An 18117-nucleotide genomic window follows, 5' to 3' on the forward strand; every position below is an offset into this window, starting at 1 on the left:
TACCCGGGTTTCAGGTACTGTACATGTCGTGTCCCTCTAGAAGGGTGGAATGCTAACCCCGTCCCCAGAATTGGCGAGGGGTTAGTATTCCAATTCGTATGACACCTTACTCGACATGTTTTGATAAAGCCAAACCAAAGATAGCATTTAACCGCGAGGTTCATAATGCACTTAAGAGTATATGGTATGGCGATATCTGGAAACAGTAAAAGGAAGTGGTTCCGATCACTGCAGACAGGCTCAGCTCATGCCAGAGCACCATCTCACATGAAACCAAGCACTCTGCCTTCAGGATTGTTAAGGCCTGCCATAGGAGTGACTTATAGGTTAATATGTGTCCCATTTAAGGTTAGGTATAGGTATACTACACCTAAGTAAGAGGTGATTACACCAACTTACCCCAGCTGAGTGATCAGCCAGTTGTGTCAAATTGTTAGGCCAGGCCAGGGGTGGCATAATACATGCTTCAGCCCCTGGTAGGCCTTAGATACACCAATGCCCTGGGTACCTAGTGTACACTGGTACAAGGGGCTCACAGGGTGACCTAGTTCCAATTGGTTATGCACCTAAAGTGCATAGTGTGAATTTAGTAGAGAGAACAGCAGGCTGGGGGTCTGATTAGCAGGCCCACAGCCTCAATATGTCAAAAACCAGTGAAGCAAAAAGCAAAAATTTGGGGTGACCATAGGATAGCAGACCCTACTCTCCTACACAACCCCCCCCCCCCCCAAACGCAGGGACATTAAACTAGCCTTGACCAGTCTCGTCTTCATGTCCTAAGTGGAAGTACCTGGAGAGACCATCTGCATTCCCATGGTCTGTACCTGGCCGGTGCTCCACTGTAAAGTCCATCCCCTGTAGGGAAATGGACCACCTAAGCAGTTTGGGGTTTTCACCCTTCATCTGATTTAGCCACAAGAGGGGCTTATGGTCGGTCTGAATCTTGAAGTGAGTGCCAAACAAGTATGGCCTCAGCTTCTTCAGGGCCCACACCACAGCAAAGGCCTCCCTCTCAATAGCTGACCAATTCTTCTCTCTGGGGGTCAACCTTCTGCTAATAAAAGCAATGGGTTGGTCTTGACCATCTACATTAAGTTGTGACAGCACAGCTCCCACACCCAACTCAGAAGCATCTGTTTGGACAATAAACTCTTTGGAGTAGTCAGGACTTTTCAGGATAGGTGTAGAGCACATGGCCTTCTTCAGGTCATCAAATGCCTTTTGACAGCTTACTGTCCACTGAACCTTTTTGGGCATCTTCTTGGATGTCAGATCATTAAGAGGAGTCACAATGGACCCATAGTTCTTAACAAACTTCCTGTAGTACCCAGTCAAGCCCAAGAAAGCTCGAACTTGAGTCTGGGTGGTTGGAGGAGACCAGTCCTTGATGGATTGTATCTTACTGTCCAGTGGTTGAACTTGGCCTCCACCTACAAGGTGGCCCAAATACACAACCTTACTCTGCCCTATCTGGCACTTGGTAGCCTTGATAGTGAGGCCTGTCTTTTGCAGAGCCTCAAGTACCTTCTTCAGGTGGATCAGGTGATCCTCCCAGGTGGAGCTAAAGACAGCAATGTCATCAAGATATGCTGCACAAAAGTCATCCAACCCAGTAAGGACTTGATTCACCAACCTTTGGAAGGTGGCAGGTGCATTCTTCAGACCAAAGGGCATCACCAAAAATTGATAGTGCCCACCTGGGGTTGAGAATGCTGTTTTGGCCTTAGACTCCTCAGATAATCTGATTTGCCAATAACCAGCTGTCAAGTCAAATGTGCTCAAAAACTTAGCAGAAGCTAGTTTGTCCATGAGCTCATCTGCCCTTGGAATAGGATGTGCATCTGTCCTAGTGACAGCATTGAGTCCTCTGTAATCCACACAGAAACTCATCTCTCTCTTGCCATCTTTGGTGTGAGGTTTGGGGACCAGAACCACTGGGCTAGCCCAGGTGCTCTCTGAGGGTTCAATGACACCCAGTTCCAGCATTTTGTGTACCTCAGCCTTTATACAGTCCCTGACGTGGTCAGGTTGTCTGTAAAGTTTGTTCTTTACAGGCAGACTGTCACCAGTGTCCACCACATGGGTACACCAGTCAGTTTGACTAGGTATCAAGGAAAACCTGTGTTGAAATGATTGTAGAACCTGTCTACATTCAATCTGCTGATGCTCAGTGAGGTTGCCTCCAAGGGTCACTCCTTCAACTGAACCATCTTCAGGGTTCTGAGACAACAGGTCTGGGAGAGGGTCACTCTCTTCCTCCTGTCCCTCATCTGTAGCCATGAGCAAGCCCATGTCTGCCCTGTCAACATATGCTTTTAACCTGTTAACATGGAGTACCCTGTGGGGACTCCTGGGAGTTCCTAGGTCCACCAAGTAGGTGACCTCTCCCTTCTTTTCCAGGATTGTATGGGGTCCAGACCATTTATCTTGGAGTGCTGCTGGGGCCACTGGCTCCAACACCCATACCTTCTGTCCTGGCTGAAACTCAACCAAGACAGCCTTTTGGTCATGCCAAGCTTTCTGTAAGGCCTGGCTTGCCTCAAGGTTTTTGGATGCCTTCTCCATGTACTCAGCCATCCTGGAGCGAAGACCAAGTACATAGTCCACTATGTCTTGTTTAGGCTTTTTGAGAGGTAACTCCCATCCTTCCTTCACCAAACACAGTGGGCCTCTTACAGGGTGCCCAAACAACAATTCAAAGGGGCTGTAGCCAACTTCTTTTTGTGGGACCTCTCTGTAAGCAAACAGAAGGCAGGGTAGAAGGATGTCCCATCTTCGCCTGAGCTTTTCAGGTAATCCTTTGATCATACCCTTTAGGGTCTTGTTGAATCTCTCAACAAGCCCATTGCATTGTGGGTGATAAGGAGTGGTGAACTTGTAGTTGACACCACATTCCTTTCACATAGCTGTCAAGTATCCTGACATGAAGTTGGTACCTCTGTCAGAAACCACCTCCTTAGGAAACCCCACTCTGGAGAATACTCCTAGCAGGGCCCTGGCCACAACAGGTGCTGTAGTGGTCCTAAGGGGAATTGCCTCTGGATACCTGGTGGCATGATCCACTACCACCAGTATAAATCTGTGCCCAGATGCAGTGGGAGGATCCATGGGACCCACTATATCTATTCCCACTCTTTCAAAGGGGACCCCCACCACAGGTAGTGGTATTAGGGGGGCCTTTGTTGTGCCACCTGATTTGCCACTGGCTTGGCAGGTCACACAGGAGCGACAAAACTCCTTGGTATCTTCATTCATGTGAGGCCAGTGAAAGTGAGGGACAAGCCTGTCCCAAGTCTTGTTCTGGCCTAAGTGTCCTGCTAGCGGAATATCATGGGCCAAGGTAAGAAGGAAGCCCCTAAATTGCAGAGGTATAACCAACCTCCTGGTTGCACCAGGCTTGGGGTCTCTAGCCTCTGAATAAAGGAGCCCTTCATCCCAATACCCTTTATGGGTACCTTGAGCATTCCCAGCAGCCTCAGCAGCAGCCAGCTGTCTGAGGGGTTCAAGAGATGGACAGGTTAACTGAGCCTGCCCCAAGTCAGCCCTTGAAGGTCCCCCTGTCCCCAGAAACTCAACCTGATCAGGTTCAAGCTCTTCAGGGACAGTTCCTTCAGGGTTCTCTAGATCATCTTCCTGGGAAGGCCGATCATCACTTGGAGGCAGGGGGGAAGGCACAGCCTTAACCCTCCTGTTCTTCTTCTTGGTAGGTGCTTGGTCCATTGTTCCAGGATCCAAGACCTGAGGTTCAGTGAGGCACTTTTTGGCCTGTGACCTGGTCACAGCAAGGACATGGGGTGATATACCTAACATCTCTGCATGTGTCCTGTACTCCACTTCTGACCATAGAGAACTCTCTAGGTCATTGCCCAACAAACATTCTACTGGGAGGTCTGCACTAACCACAACCCTTTTGAGGCCAGTTACCCCTCCCCATGAGAAGTTAACAACTGCCACACTATGGGCCTCATGTAGGTAAATAAATTTTACCGGTTCTTAAATACCGAGCCGTACCGAATCGGTAAATTAGAATCGGTAAGTTATATGTAGGTAAAAATTCGGTAACAGTTACCGATTCGGTAACATTCGGTAATTACGAATCGGAATTCACCGAATCGGTAAATACCGAGGTGGTATTTACCGAATCGGAAAATACCGAGGTGGTATTTACCGAATCGGAAAATACCGAGGTGGTATTTACCGAATCGGAAAATACCGAATCGGTATGTACGGATTCGGTAAATAAAATCACATGACTTGACGAAACAGCTAATCCTGTGCAACGACAGCCCACCCAACCAGGAAGTGCCCACACCCAGGCAGGTGTACATAATTAGCCGAAGTGGCCACACCCAGGCAGGTGTACATAATTAGCAGACCCTGGAGAGGCTTGGAGTGCAGAGGAGAGGCAGGGAGCCGTTGCATGTGCGAGCGGGTAAACGAACAGCATGTCCAGCCAGAGAACACAGAGAGACGGAGGGGAAAGGAGGAGGAAGCTGAAATTTAGCCCCAAGGAACTCCAGGTGCTGGTGGAGGAGGTGGTGAAGCAGCACCAGAAGCTGTTTGGAAGGCAATCCCTGCAAGTGCCTGAGGCTGAAAAGCGCAACATATGGCTGGCCATCCAGGCGCAGGTCAATGCTGTGGGAGTGACCCACAGGGACATTGAGGTCCTCAAAAAGCGCTGGTATGACCTGAGGATTGTAACCAAGAGGAAGATGGGCGACATCCAGAAGGAGGCCAGCCAGACCGGAGGTGGAACCAACAGGGCACCTGCCCTCACCGAACTGGAGGAGCTGGTGGCGGCCACAATCGAGCAGGAGAGCGTCGTGGGTCTTGGGGACGCCGACAGCTCTGCCAGAGCCGCAACACACCAAGGTAAGACGAAAGCACAGCAATGTAGCCCCCCCTACCCCTATCCCACATCCCCCATTGTGAAACGAGAATCACACTGCAGTCCACACGTGTCAGTGCAGACAGGCAATGCATTCCGGGAGATGTAGTCAGGGCAACACTAACCATGACGTAAATGTTACAGGGCAACAAGGCATGTCACGCACTCGAGGCACAAGGAGACAGAGGACATATTGGAATGTGAAATGTTTTATTGTGACGCTTGCAATGCAGCCCTTCGGGGACACTGAGCCAATGTTGTATTTCTGTCCACAGATGTGACATCATGCAGGACAGGGCATGCTGCAGGAGAGACGGCACACCGGCCACAAATATCACCTCTAGCCAGCACAAATTCAGACCAGGGAGCAGGCCCACTGGCAGCCGCACCACCAACACAGCCAGCCTCGCCGCACCCAGAGCCAGCATCACCTCACCGAGAGCCAGCATCACCACAACCAGAGCCAGCATCGCCACTCATGTTCGAATCACCGGCCACATCTCCGCTTGCAGGTGTGAGAATGAGGAGGCGTCCAGCAGCCAGGCTACGAGCCTTAGACACCTCGTCAGACGACAGCATGGGCCCAGAAGACCGCACCGGGCCCCAGGAAGGGAGCCATGCCACTGTGCCCCACACCTCACCGGCAGCACAGACGGGAGCAAGAGGGCGCCGCAGGTCGCGTGTCCAGAGTCCACCAGCACCCACTGACGGCCATGGTGTCTTCTTGGGTCTCGAGGGCCAAATGTTGAAGCAACAGCGCCTGCAATCAAAGGCAGTCATGTCAGTCCAGAGGCACATGCGGGTGATGAGGACAACATTAGTCAACATGGACAGTAACATTAGCGGCATGGCTGCGGGCATTCGGGACATGTCCCAGTCAATCCAGCAGTTGTGCAGCAAATTAGATGCTGACATCGAAGCACGGCGCCGGGAACGCCAGAGAAGGGACACTACCAGCAGGGCACTCATCCGTCTGGCAACTGCGACTTCTCTACTGTGCCGGCGCTCTGTGACGATGCAGGAGGGCCTAACACAGTGCTGCAGCGACCTGTCTCGGGGGATGGTGCAGGTGACAAGTGCACTAGGGGTGCTATTGACTAGTCAGGCGTCGACAACTGCTGCAGGGGATGCTGCGGAGAGCATCGACACCAGCAGCAGCATCACACCCCCCGTCCCAGAAGCACGCAGGAGCAGCAGGCGGCTTGGGGTTGGCTCTAGTGAGGATGCACAGGCCGTGCAATCCACCACTGCAGCGCGTATGCGCAAACATTGATGTAGCCCTGCTTAGCCACTTCCCATTGGGTGACGTAACCCTGGACATACTCCTTGTATAGATGGTATATTGCCAGATTGGCCTGTTCATGTGTTCATGGCGTGGTGCCACATTAAAACTACGTCATGACTTCTCACAACTCGCTGTGTCCCCTCACTTACTCAGAAATAGTTGCATGTGATCTCTGCCCGTCTCTCTCTCCCATCGATTGCAGTTGGCACTCTAGCTGCGTTGCCCTCTGGCTGGCCTGACTCATCCTCGTTGTCCTCAAAATATGTTAGTTCCACATCTGTACCTTTTTTCGTGGCAAGGTTGTGCAGCATTGCACAAGTGGCAATAATCTTGCAGCAGGTGATGGGTTTGTACTGGCGTGCGCCTCCGCTCTTGTGCAGGCAGCGGAACCTGCTCTTCAGTAGTCCAAACGTGCGCTCCACCACATTGCGTGTTGTTTTGTGTGCCACGTTGTATCGTCTCTCACTCTGGGTTGCTGGGTGTAGGTAGGGAGTGAGGATGAATGAACGGCATGCATATGCACTGTCGCCTGGATGAGTTAGAGGGAACCATCAGTAACATGCCTCTATACACTATGATTTGCAGGTTTCAAGGGGCGTCACTGTTACTTACCTAGCAGGTATCCCTCTCCGAATTCTCCGGCACTCAGTCGTGTGTAGATCCCACTATTCTGGAAGATGTAAGAGTCGTGGGTGCTCCCAGGGAACTTTGCAACAATATCTGTGATGATGTTCCCTGCATCACAGATCACCTGCACATTGATGGAGTGGGTGGACTTCCTGTTCCTGTAGATGTGCTCTGTGTCAGCTGGTGGACAGATTGGGATGTGTGTACCATCAATACAGCCGATGACATGGGGGAACTGTGCCATGTGATAAAAGTCTGTTTTTTTTTTCTGCAGTGCAGCCTGTGTGTTTGGGAAGCTTATGTAGTGGTGCATTCTCTGCATCATGGCATCCAGGAACTTCCTGAAGAAACGTGACAGGCAACTCTGGGATACCCCACCCACCGCAGCTGTCACCACCTGATAACTGCCGGATGCCAACAGATGTAGGCTGCAGAGCACCTGCACATGTGGGGGTATGGCGTGCGCCCTTCTTATTGGATGGTCCAGGAGTGGGTGTAGGTCCCTGATTAAGTCCATGATGGTTTCGGGGTGTAGCCTGTACCTCTCATGTATCTCTGCATCAGTCAGCTGGAATAGTGTGATGCGCTGTCTGTAGATTTGTTCCTCCCGTCGCCACACCCTCAGTCCTGCTGCCTGTAGACGTAGGCGCCTTGCAATGACGTACATAGCGGCCATGTTGTCCACGCTGTTGCATTTTGGGATTGCTTATCTGCACTGTTGATGGTTACCACCTGCTTTCAATCCGTGTTAATTACCGACTCTTATTTACCGATTTTCCTGGATTTCTTAATTACCGAGTGCTCCTACATGTCATTTTAATTTTTACCACTTCATATTTACCACTTCATGTTTACCGAATCGTTAATTATGTATTCGGTAAATCTGATTCGGTATTTTGGAATTCGGTAAATATGAATCGGTATTTACCGCCTCATATTTACCGAAAAGTGGTTTTTGGACTCCTACATCTCACTTGTCTGAATACCGGTCGGTAACGGCATATTTACCGAAAATCGGCCGTTACCGACCGGTATTTGGCTACCTACATGAGGCCCTTTGTGAAGTAGTGGCATTGCTGGCATTGGTCACCAGGTAGTTCTCACCTGGTATGTACTGTCCAGGGTCCACAAAGCCTGGTGTCACCATAGTGACACTGGCACATGTGTCCCTGTAGGCTTGAGCCACTTTTTCATTTATTAAAGGAGTCTGTCTGTACTTGCCCAGGTTACTGGGGCTCACAGTCAGGGACAGATCCATGTCCCCATCACAGATCAAGACTGCCTGTGTCAGGGTTCTGTCTAAGTCAGAATCTCCTTCAGTTCCCATAGTGATTCCCACTACACCCTTTGTTTGGGGACCAACACTGCTAACAGTAGTACTGGGAGCAGGTGCCTTAGGGGCAACAGTGTTGGGGGCTCCACCCTTCCTACAATCACTAGTCCAGTGAGTTGTATTCTTGCAATGTTTGCACCAGGGTTTCTTTGGACCTTCTTTCTTCTTCCCTTTAGGCTGGGACCCACCCTCTTTAGTACTAGTTTGGGGCCCTGTTGAAGACTTCTGGTCTTTAGATTTCTGATCTCCACCCTTTTGGTCTGTTTTCTTCTGATCACCCCCTTGGCCCTGGTTCTGGTTCTTTTGCTTAACCCTGGTTCTGACCCATTTGTCTGCCTTCTTTCCCAATTCTTGGGGAGAGGTCAGATCTGAGTCAACCAAGTGTTGATGCAGTTGCTGGTTCTGACAGTTATTTAAAATCTGTTCTCTCATCATCAAATTGTACAATCCTGTATAATCAGATACCTTACTTCCCAGCAACCAACCCTCCAAAGCCTTAGTGGCACATTCAATGTATTCAGACCAGTCCTGACTCTGTGTCTTCTGGGTGTCTCTGAACATTAACCTGTACTGTTCAGTGGTTAAGCCTAACCCATCAACTAGGACACTCTTCAGGACTCCGTAGTTTCTGACATCCTCCTCCCTAACAGTGAGGAGTCTGTCTCTGCCTCTGCCTTCAAAGGAGAGCCAGAGGATTGCTGCCCACTGGTCTTCAGGAACCTGCTGCACTTTGCAGGCTCTCTCAAGAGCAGTCATCCATTTGTGGATGTCATCCCCACTTTTGTAGGGGGGCACAACCTTGGACAGGTTCCTATTGTCAAAGACCCTATCCTTGTCCTTAGGGACAATGCTGCCACCAGTGGGTATAGCCCCACTCTCTTTAGGTTGCCTAGCCTTACTCAGTTTCTCCTCCATGAGAGCTACTTCTAGCTCCTGTTTCCTGATTCTCAGCTGAGCTTCCTGCATTCTGGCCTCATGCTCCCTCCTCTGAGAGGTGGTCATCCTTCTCCTGGAGTGACCTTGAGAGCCTCTAGAGGCATGAGAAGCATTAGAGTCACCTGAGTGATTCCTTTGCCTCCCAAGCCCCTGGTTAAGTCCACTGGGGAGATCCAATGGGGTGATCCCATTGTCAGTCCCCAATAGCCTTAGTTTAGCTGGGCCAAGTATAACACTTGGCACTGGGCTATTTCTCCCTTCATCCTCACTACCATCTGTATCCCTATCACTTTCGTCCTCTGTAGTATGAATCTCATCTAAGGGGTGACTATTGGAAAGGGGTACCTCGGTGGCATCTTCAGAAGGGGGGCCTCCTGTTCCAGTCACTAAGGGGCCTAACTGGGAGGCTTTCTTGAGAGCTTTCTGATCTTCATCAGCTTGTAAAAGCTCTCTGAGTTCAGCAGAAGTAGGGTTCTTGGGCTGTTTAAGGCCCCTGATATTTGCCAACTGCCTGAGCTCATTTTGATTTAGGGTAGCAAAGAGAGTTGGTGCCCTCTGAGGGTCACTCTCGACAGAGATGGGTACCTTGGACCCCTCTGCCCCCTCCATTGCTCTTAAGTGTGGGTGGATGTGTTGCAATCTACCTACACTTGGGTTTACCTACTAAACCTATCTAGTAGTTGTAGTCAGGGTGTGCTACTCCCTTTGCTCTACAACAACTAAGTTCAGTAGAACTTAAGTATATCTATCTTGTTTTATATGTACCTACAGGTACCTATGTGATCTTTCAATTGGTAACCAAGAGATTACAATGGTAAAACACAGCAAGCTCAAATCCAACCGCTGCTCACCAATGTGAGAAGTTGGCCTGGTATATGATGTTCGCTAGTTAAAGTGACCACCTTGTACCATGCCAAGCAACCCTTATGGTGTGGTTGTAAGTCAACCTTTTCGGACTAGCTGCCCTAGTGGTAGCGTAGGCTAAGCAGTCTTTGAGGCTAAACTCGTTAAAGCGTGTTAAGCAGGCTGTTTTACCAAATGTAACCCCCTTTTATACCAATGAAAGGACACCACACAGATATATATTCAAAATATATATGTATTTATTTATCAAAGTATCCCCTAGAGTCTTTATGAGCACAGGAGCACAAATCGTTAAACAAGACAATGTTATAATACACAGAAGTTGCACTTTATATGGATGGGCCCTGGTGGCCACTCAAACCATATACTAAAATAGTGGTATAAGTACCACGAACAGGAAAGGGAAAAGGCCTAGGGCCTCTAGAATCGCTGGGCCTACAAGGAGCTAACTTTAGTTAGTGACCAGGAGGTCCACGGGTCGCGTGTGCAGTGAGTAAAGTTACACGCGGGCTCCCATAGGTTTTCAATGGGTGCGTAAAAGTTTAAAAGTTACTGCAGAAAGGATCTTCTGGTTGGGCTACGATCTCAAGATTTAAAACACAGACACTAGAGATGTTTCTCTACACTTGGGCACCGGAGTGCCAGCGTTACCTCACCCACAGGAAGCGGGTGCATAGGTCTCGAAGTGCGTCGGGTTTCTTCTATCGATTCAATGGAGCCTGATGACAAAGATGCTGCAGGCGGTCGGTCCAGAAGAGATGCCTTGGATCCAAGGGTGGATCGGAGTTGTAGAAGACCTGAAAGCAGAGGGGACAGTGTTCACAGTCACTAGCCAGTGACCAGCGTGGCACCAGGTAGGTACCAGGCGATGTCGGGTGCAAACAGGTGATGAGGGGTAGCTTGTCTCCGCAGCCACGTGGTCCCTGAAGGTCGACGACGTCCAGGAGTCGGTTCACCAGCTGTCCCACGCAGGCTCTCGCTGTCGGCGGTGTCGGCGACTCAAAAGCAGCAAACAGGCCTTGGCAAAAGCAGGAGTAGTGGAAAGAGATGTAAGCTGATTGTTCTGACCAGCAAGGTCAGAGGGGCTGCTCCTTTGGAGAGCAGCTAGGGCCAGTCTGGAGCAACCAGACCAGCGTCATTAGTTTCAAGTTTCGTCGCCAAAATGGCCACTAGCCAACGGGCCAGGGACCGGGCAGGCGCGTCGAGATGCAAAGTGCAGAGGGGCCCCACGCAGATCGTGGAGATGCTGGAGGGCTCACCTTTGGTGCAGATGCTGCTCGGGTGTTGGGCTTCTCAGGACCCAAAGCACAACTTGGAGGGAGCCTCTGTCGTTGCGCTTGCAGCTTGTCGTCGGTCTTCCAAGATGGCTGGCTCCACGTGTCTCGGTGCCTCCACGGGTTCCTTCTTTGCAGGGACTGTGGATCGGGCTGTGAGAGGTCTGGAGGTCCAGGTCTTGTCGGGCTCTGGGCTCGGGCTCCGGCAGGAGGCGGCGGCAAAGCAGACGTTGGATAGCTGGTTGGTGCTTGCGTTAGCAAGATGGTCACTCCCTGACCATAGGGGAGATTTCCTTCTGTCCTCTGTGCAGCAGAGCGTCGAAGTTCCCGTCTTCTTCTTAGTTTCAAGTTGATTCCAGGATGTCTGAAGTCTTAGGACACAGCTCCTACATTTAAGCGGATTCTAGGGGCCGGACTACCTGCTAGGTCCCTCCCTATGGGTGGGACCAGGAAGGGGGGTGGTTACACCCCCAATCCTTTGTCCAGCTCGCCCCAGGTCCGGGGCTGGTGTGCCCCAGGACCGGTTTGAACTGGCATATGCACCGAGGCTCCTTGTGAGCCTCAGGCATGTCTGATTCTATTGAAGCCCTACCTGACCAATACACAAAATCCTGTCTGGGGTGGTGCTTGCACCTCCCCTGGCAGGAAACCCTTTGTCCACGTCTCCCAAGCTGGAAGGACTCCCAGCAGCAGGAGGGCAGACTTGTGTCTGTGGTGGCAGCATCCATTTTGTGGAGCTGAGGCTATGTCTGATTTTACCCGGGTTTCAGGTACTGTACATGTCGTGTCCCTCTAGAAGGGTGGAATGCTAACCCCGTCGCCAGAATTGGTGAGGGGTTAGTATTCCAATTCGTATGACACCTTACTCGACATGTTTTGATAAAGCCAAACCAAAGATAGCATTTAACCGCGAGGTTCATAATGCACTTAAGAGTATATGGTATGGCGATATCTGGAAACAGTAAAAGGAAGTGGTTCCGATCACTGCAGACAGGCTCAGCTCATGCCAGAGCACCATCTCACATGAAACCAAGCACTCTGCCTTCAGGATTGTTAAGGCCTGCCATAGGAGTGACTTATAGGTTAATATGTGTCCCATTTAAGGTTAGGTATAGGTATACTACACCTAAGTAAGAGGTGATTACACCAACTTACCCCAGCTGAGTGATCAGCCAGTTGTGTCAAATTGTTAGGCCAGGCCAGGGGTGGCATAATACATGCTTCAGCCCCTGGTAGGCCTTAGATACACCAATGCCCTGGGTACCTAGTGTACACTGGTACAAGGGGCTCACAGGGTGACCTAGTTCCAATTGGTTATGCACCTAAAGTGCATAGTGTGAATTTAGTAGAGAGAACAGCAGGCTGGGGGTCTCATTAGCAGGCCCACAGCCTCAATATGTCAAAAACCAGTGAAGCAAAAAGCAAAAATTTGGGGTGACCATAGGATAGCAGACCCTACTCTCCTACACCTGGGCTTACTAATAATCTATCTAATAGACCACAGGTGACCTAAGAAGAGGATATACGATCTGAGAGCTGGTCAGCTCTAGCTACATTTTACCTACAGGAAAGAAACATAAAACCTGGTTGTGTGAATCCCTCTGAGTTTCTATACATGTAATAATTGCTCAGAAAGTGACTTAGACATCACTAAAAAGACCACGTTCAGTTATAAAACCTTAAAAGAATACACCATAAGACTCTCTATCAACTGCAGTACAACACGTAGTGCAGGTTATATACGCCTGTCAAAAAAATCTATGTGGGCAGCACCAATAGAGAGATAAGACATCACATTTTGGTGCCGTATTGGTGATGAAACATACCCACAAGTATCCCATAAGTGTCCCAGATGTGACAAAACAATACTCAAAGTTCATGGTAATGGCCTTATACCTGTAAAGCCTAGAGGAGGCAATTGTTATCTCATACTCAGACAAACAGAGACGAAATGGATTTACTGTATGGAATGAGTTGAAAGGGGATTGAATAGAGATCAGGAGCTAAATAATTTTCTTCAAGTAGAATATTTTCAATATTTGTGACTAGTAATTGTTCATGTACTATCTTGAGTATATTATGGTGTGTCTCATATAGAAGGATGATATAGAGTTTCCTCTTTAGAATACGGTTTTCCTGGTATAAAAATGTTGGGTCTTTATCATTGATGATTACTTTAAATATGGAGTAAACATTTCTGCCTTTTTTCATTGTAAACAGGCAAGTGAAACAGATGCCGTTTATCTAATCTATTAAATCCCGTTATGGCCACATTTGTCCTGCCGTTTACCACAGGAAATCGGCAAGTGAAACATTTTAAGGATTCTGTTCTTTTAGTATTTATAAAAAAATATTCTTGAGACCTATTTAGCTTAGGCGTGGCCTGGTGCTCGGCCAGATGGCTACATTGTGATATAGCTCTGCCGGCCGCCGAACGAGATCCTGCAGAAATCCTTCCCCTACCGACCCAACTGGTGCCCAAATTCAGACCGATGGGATGGACGTGATCGTCACCTTCCTGGTGGTGTAGCAGGTATCGCGCTGCGCCTACCATATGGAAATCGGCGGAGGTGCTGGAGAGGTGGCGTGGCTGTAAATGGCGGAGTGCTGGGCGCTGGACATCTGACTGCCGCCCTCTTGGAGCTGCACGACCTTCGCCGCTGGCAGGTCGGGGAGAAATTCGGCGTGGGCTTCGCCTCCCGCTGCGGCGCCGCTTCGCTGGCGGTACGGGCGTGTGGGACGGTGTAGACGGACGACGGAGGTGAGGGAGGCCCTGCACTCAGAGCAACTGGTTCACGCGAGCGCCCGGCTTCGGGAGGCAGCGGAGGCCGCAGAAGCGGGCCGGGACTGAGCGAGGGGCGGGCGGGGTCTCTCGCCACTGTGCTGCTCCGCGGGGGATTCTCCCCCCCCCCTCCTGGGCTGCCACCAGGCGAGACGCTCCTGCGGGAGAATTGGGCCCACGACACAGGAGACAGTGGATGGTGCGTGGACACGGATAAGCGGGCGCGCCCTCTCCGCAGCATCGGAGACCTGACTACCTGAGCGGCGCTGGAGTGCTGCGGGTGCGGACGCGTGTGGCCCCCCCCTCTCATATGCTGTAGCGGCGTGGGGTCGCCTCTAGACAGCCCGCGGTGCTGCCTGGGGGGCAGTTCATCGTGCCTGAAGCGAATGGTGGACCAGTGAGGCGGCGAACGATCTCTTGGTGTCCCCCCCCTTCTCTTTTTCTCTTCTGCGCTGTCCTTCTGGGTCTTGGACACTGATATTTGCTGGGGGACCACGCTTTGGACGAGCTGCAAAGGGGGTCCTTGTGATTCCGGGAGTGGGGGAGTGCTGCTTTAACAGAGGGGAGAGCTGTGGCTGGTGGAGGCGAGCGCCATGGGCAAGCCGGACAAGACTCAACCATTGCTCACGTTTGAGCTTCGAAAGGGTGGTAAATCGACCCAAAATGCGGCCTCTGATTCGGAGCTGGAGTCGTCGTCGCAGGCCCCCACGGCGCTTGAAAAATCGCTTGCTGCAATTCATGAGAGTCTTCAAGCAATAGACGGCAAGATTGAGGCCCTCAATGGCAGAATGGATCACTTCTCTGCGAAACCGGACAAACAGGCGACGCGCCTCGGAGAGGTAGAACAGCGGATTTCCGACGCTGAAGATGGGTTGCAGCAAGTTGCTGTGAAGATGTCGGATATCACCAAAATCCTAGCTGTTATTCAGGAAAAGAATGAGGACATTGAAGCCCCATCGAGGCGCAATAATGTCCGCGTTTTGGGCCTTCCGGAATCCACCAATGTGGGGCGCCTGGAGGATTACATGGAGGGGTTATTTTGCGAAGTTTGCGGTGCTGACAATTTGTCTCCCCTCTTTGCTGTTGAGCGCACCCATCGGGCTCTGGCAGCATGTCCATCGCCGGGGGCTCCTCCAAGGCCAATAATTGCCAGGCTACTAAATTTTAGGGACCGGGACACTATCTTACGTACAACGCGCCAAAATGGCACAACGATCTATCAGAATAATACGTTATCTTTCTACCCTGATTTCATGGCGAATGTGCAAGCAGCCGGGAAGGAATTTCAAAACGTTAAGAAGGTGCTGCTCAAAGAATGGATTTCCTATGCGATGCTTTATCCAGCCCAGCTGCGCATTGGGGAGATCGCCACCGGCAAGATCTTTACAAACCCTAAACACGCGATGGAGCACGCTAGATCCCTGAGGCGCCACCAGAAATCGCCCGACCGCACGTCGGACATTGATGAATGAACAGTAAGAGGGGCTCTGCCCCGCACAAGGATTGGGGTTGTGAATATGACAGTGGGGATGGTGCAGATTGGTTGCATCATTTGACTTGTTTATCTTGGCTTGGATGTTACCCCCTTCCATGATTTGTTTGCGGTGGCCTGGGGGGGGAAGGTGCGAGGGAGACTTGCTTTGGGTGTACAGCGCAAGGGCCTACCGTACCAGGGGCGAGCTGTTTGAGTTTTTGTGTGCTCCTTGGCCCGGTGTATACCTTTGGGAGGTGGCGAGTGTTTGCTTCATTGTGTCGTCATATATGATTTTGGTCAGAATGATAGTTTGGTTGAGGTGGAGGAATGTACTTGTGTATCGGCGGCCCCCTCTCTACTAGACTTGGGAGTGGATTCCGCCGCTACGCCCCCCGATGGGTATCCCCCACCTGAGACGCCACAGCCGGTTGTTGCTGCTGGGGTGGGAGTTTTTTGAGGTGCAGGTCTTTAGCGAATTGGGGTTGCTGAAGTGGGTAGGGGGAGGGAGGGATTGTTTCAAGGGTTTCAGTCAATGATACAGCGTTTGGGAGTACACTAATGTGTTAACTGTATATGGTTTTGTGTGCATGCGGGTGGTCGTAGGGCGATATATGTGCTGCTCCATTTATTGTATCAGATGAAGGGAATATCATACAAATGAATAACTTAGAACGTCCGGGGATTGAATACACCAAAAAAGACCAGGCAAGTGTTGGCGCACCTGGACAGACATGGAGTGCAATTTGCTCTGTTGCAGGAGACACACCTACATAGACACACTGAGGGTGCTGTAGCACGTAGATGGGCGGCCTACCGGCTCACTTCATCATACTCCACGTATGCGAGGGGGGTCCTTATCCTCATTAAGATGGGCCATGGTGCAGGGCAAACTGGGGAAGGTATTGGTGACAATAGTCAACACATATGGCTCGGTAGTGGATGATACGACACCTTTCTTGCAAATGTTAGATGTGCTGCGCACTTGGCCAGAGGCAGCACTTTTATGGGGGGGGCGACCTCAGTACACACCTTGACCCACGCGTAGATAAATCTAACCCGACTGGGGCTCGCATGGTTAAGGTAGCATAATGCATACGGGATGTCATGATTGAAATGGGACTGGTGGACGCCTGGCGCCTGAGACATATAGACGTCTTGGAAGGTACACACATAACCCCGGCGTTTAACAGCTGGTCCAGACTAGATTATTGGCTACTTAGCGGGGAGGCTAATGGCTGGGTGGAAGATGTCCGCATACTTCCGCGGACTCTGTCCGACCACAACCTTGTGTTATTGGATATGGTTGTGCCGGCAAACCCGCACCAACCATTCACATGGCGTTTTAGAGCGGATGCACTCTTGGACCCGCTATAATGCCGAGACTATTAGGGCTGCCATCACACAGTATTTCGAGCAAAATGAAGGTTCGGTCTATAGCCAGGCTATCCTATGGGACGCCTGCAAGGCGACGATCCGAGGGATATGCATAAGTACTTCTGCGGGAATCCTCAAAGTTATCAGGGGCCAATTGAGCAAGCTCGAACAGCAACTAGGGGTTCTGGAAACTCAGTACAATAATGCACCATCCCATGAGACTTTGGTTCACATACATGAACACCTGGGGGAATACAACTCCTTGGATCTTGGAACTGAAATATGTGTCCAAGAGACACGTAGCCAGGGCTTATGGTGAGGGGGGCAGGCCAGGCAGAGTGCTGATTAATAAAATAGCGGATAGGTCGGCCAACCCCGAGATTGACCATATAACAGATGACGATGGGGTGTATCACTGTTCACACAGTGCCATAGTGGAGCAGTTTCGCAGTTTCTACGCCTCTCTGTATACTTCCCACGGGGGCATGAGTGACGACGCTATGACAGCTTATTTGGAGGACACGGCCTGTGCATGGCTCTCTGATGACCACAGGAAATATTTAAGTTTACCCATTGAAGAGAGTGATGTCAGGAAGGCCATTTTTTCCATGCCCAATAATAAGGCTCCGGGGCCAGATGGTCTGACAGTGGAATTTTATAAGGCCTATGCGGATCTTCTTATCCCACACTTGCTGGATGTATATGCTGAGGCTCACAACTCCGGTAAGCTGCCTCCTTCGATGCGGCAAGCATTAATTATAACATTGCTGAAGAAAGACAAAACCCCCTCACGGTGCGATTCATATCGCCCATTGTCACTGATAAATTTAGATGCCCAAAAATTGGCAAAAATTATGGCCACCAAGCTGCAACCTTTGATGCCACTTCTCGTGCTCCCGGACCAAGCTGGGTTTATACCGGGTCGCTCTACCTCCCTCAATCTGCGCACCATGTTTGCAATGTTCCATGTGCTCAATCCTGATTTGTCGGCCGTCGCAGTGTTATTAGATGCTGCAAAAGCCTTTGACTCTATAGAATGGAAATACATGTTACATATCCTGAATAGAATGGGGTTTCCTCCAATTTTCATTTGTGGGATACAGATCGTCTACACTGACATTTCTGCAAGGGTCAGGGTGGGCGGGATCACATGGGAGCCTTTTTGCATAAAACGTGGCACCAGGCAGGGCTGCCCTCTTTTGCCTCTGCTTTTCGCCATAGTGCTAGAGCCATTGACGTGTAAAATTCGACAGTCCCACAGGGCTGCTGCTTAGAATTTT

General features: G+C 50.6%; 1 protein-coding gene across 4 annotated transcripts in view; it reads right to left on the bottom strand.

Annotated features, from left to right (window-relative positions):
* C4_2H19orf38 (chromosome 4_2 C19orf38 homolog) overlaps positions 1–18117 on the bottom strand; it is a 146359-nt gene that overhangs the window by 20646 nt on the left and 107596 nt on the right. For 2 of the 4 annotated variants that reach the window (XM_085600665.1, XM_085600666.1), the window contains exon 7: positions 5102–5648. The exons of the other annotated variants lie outside the window; for them this stretch is intronic. In XM_085600665.1, the coding sequence (XP_085456791.1) occupies positions 5321–5648 (328 nt within the window). In that variant the 3' untranslated portion in view covers positions 5102–5320. Of the gene's footprint in view, positions 1–5101; positions 5649–18117 lie in introns of those variants that run through there. 4 annotated transcript variants of the gene reach the window in all.

Source organism: Triturus cristatus, chromosome 4_2 (genome assembly GCF_964204655.1).
Source record: "Triturus cristatus chromosome 4_2, aTriCri1.1, whole genome shotgun sequence".
In the NCBI taxonomy this organism is placed as follows: Eukaryota; Metazoa; Chordata; class Amphibia; order Caudata; family Salamandridae; genus Triturus; species Triturus cristatus.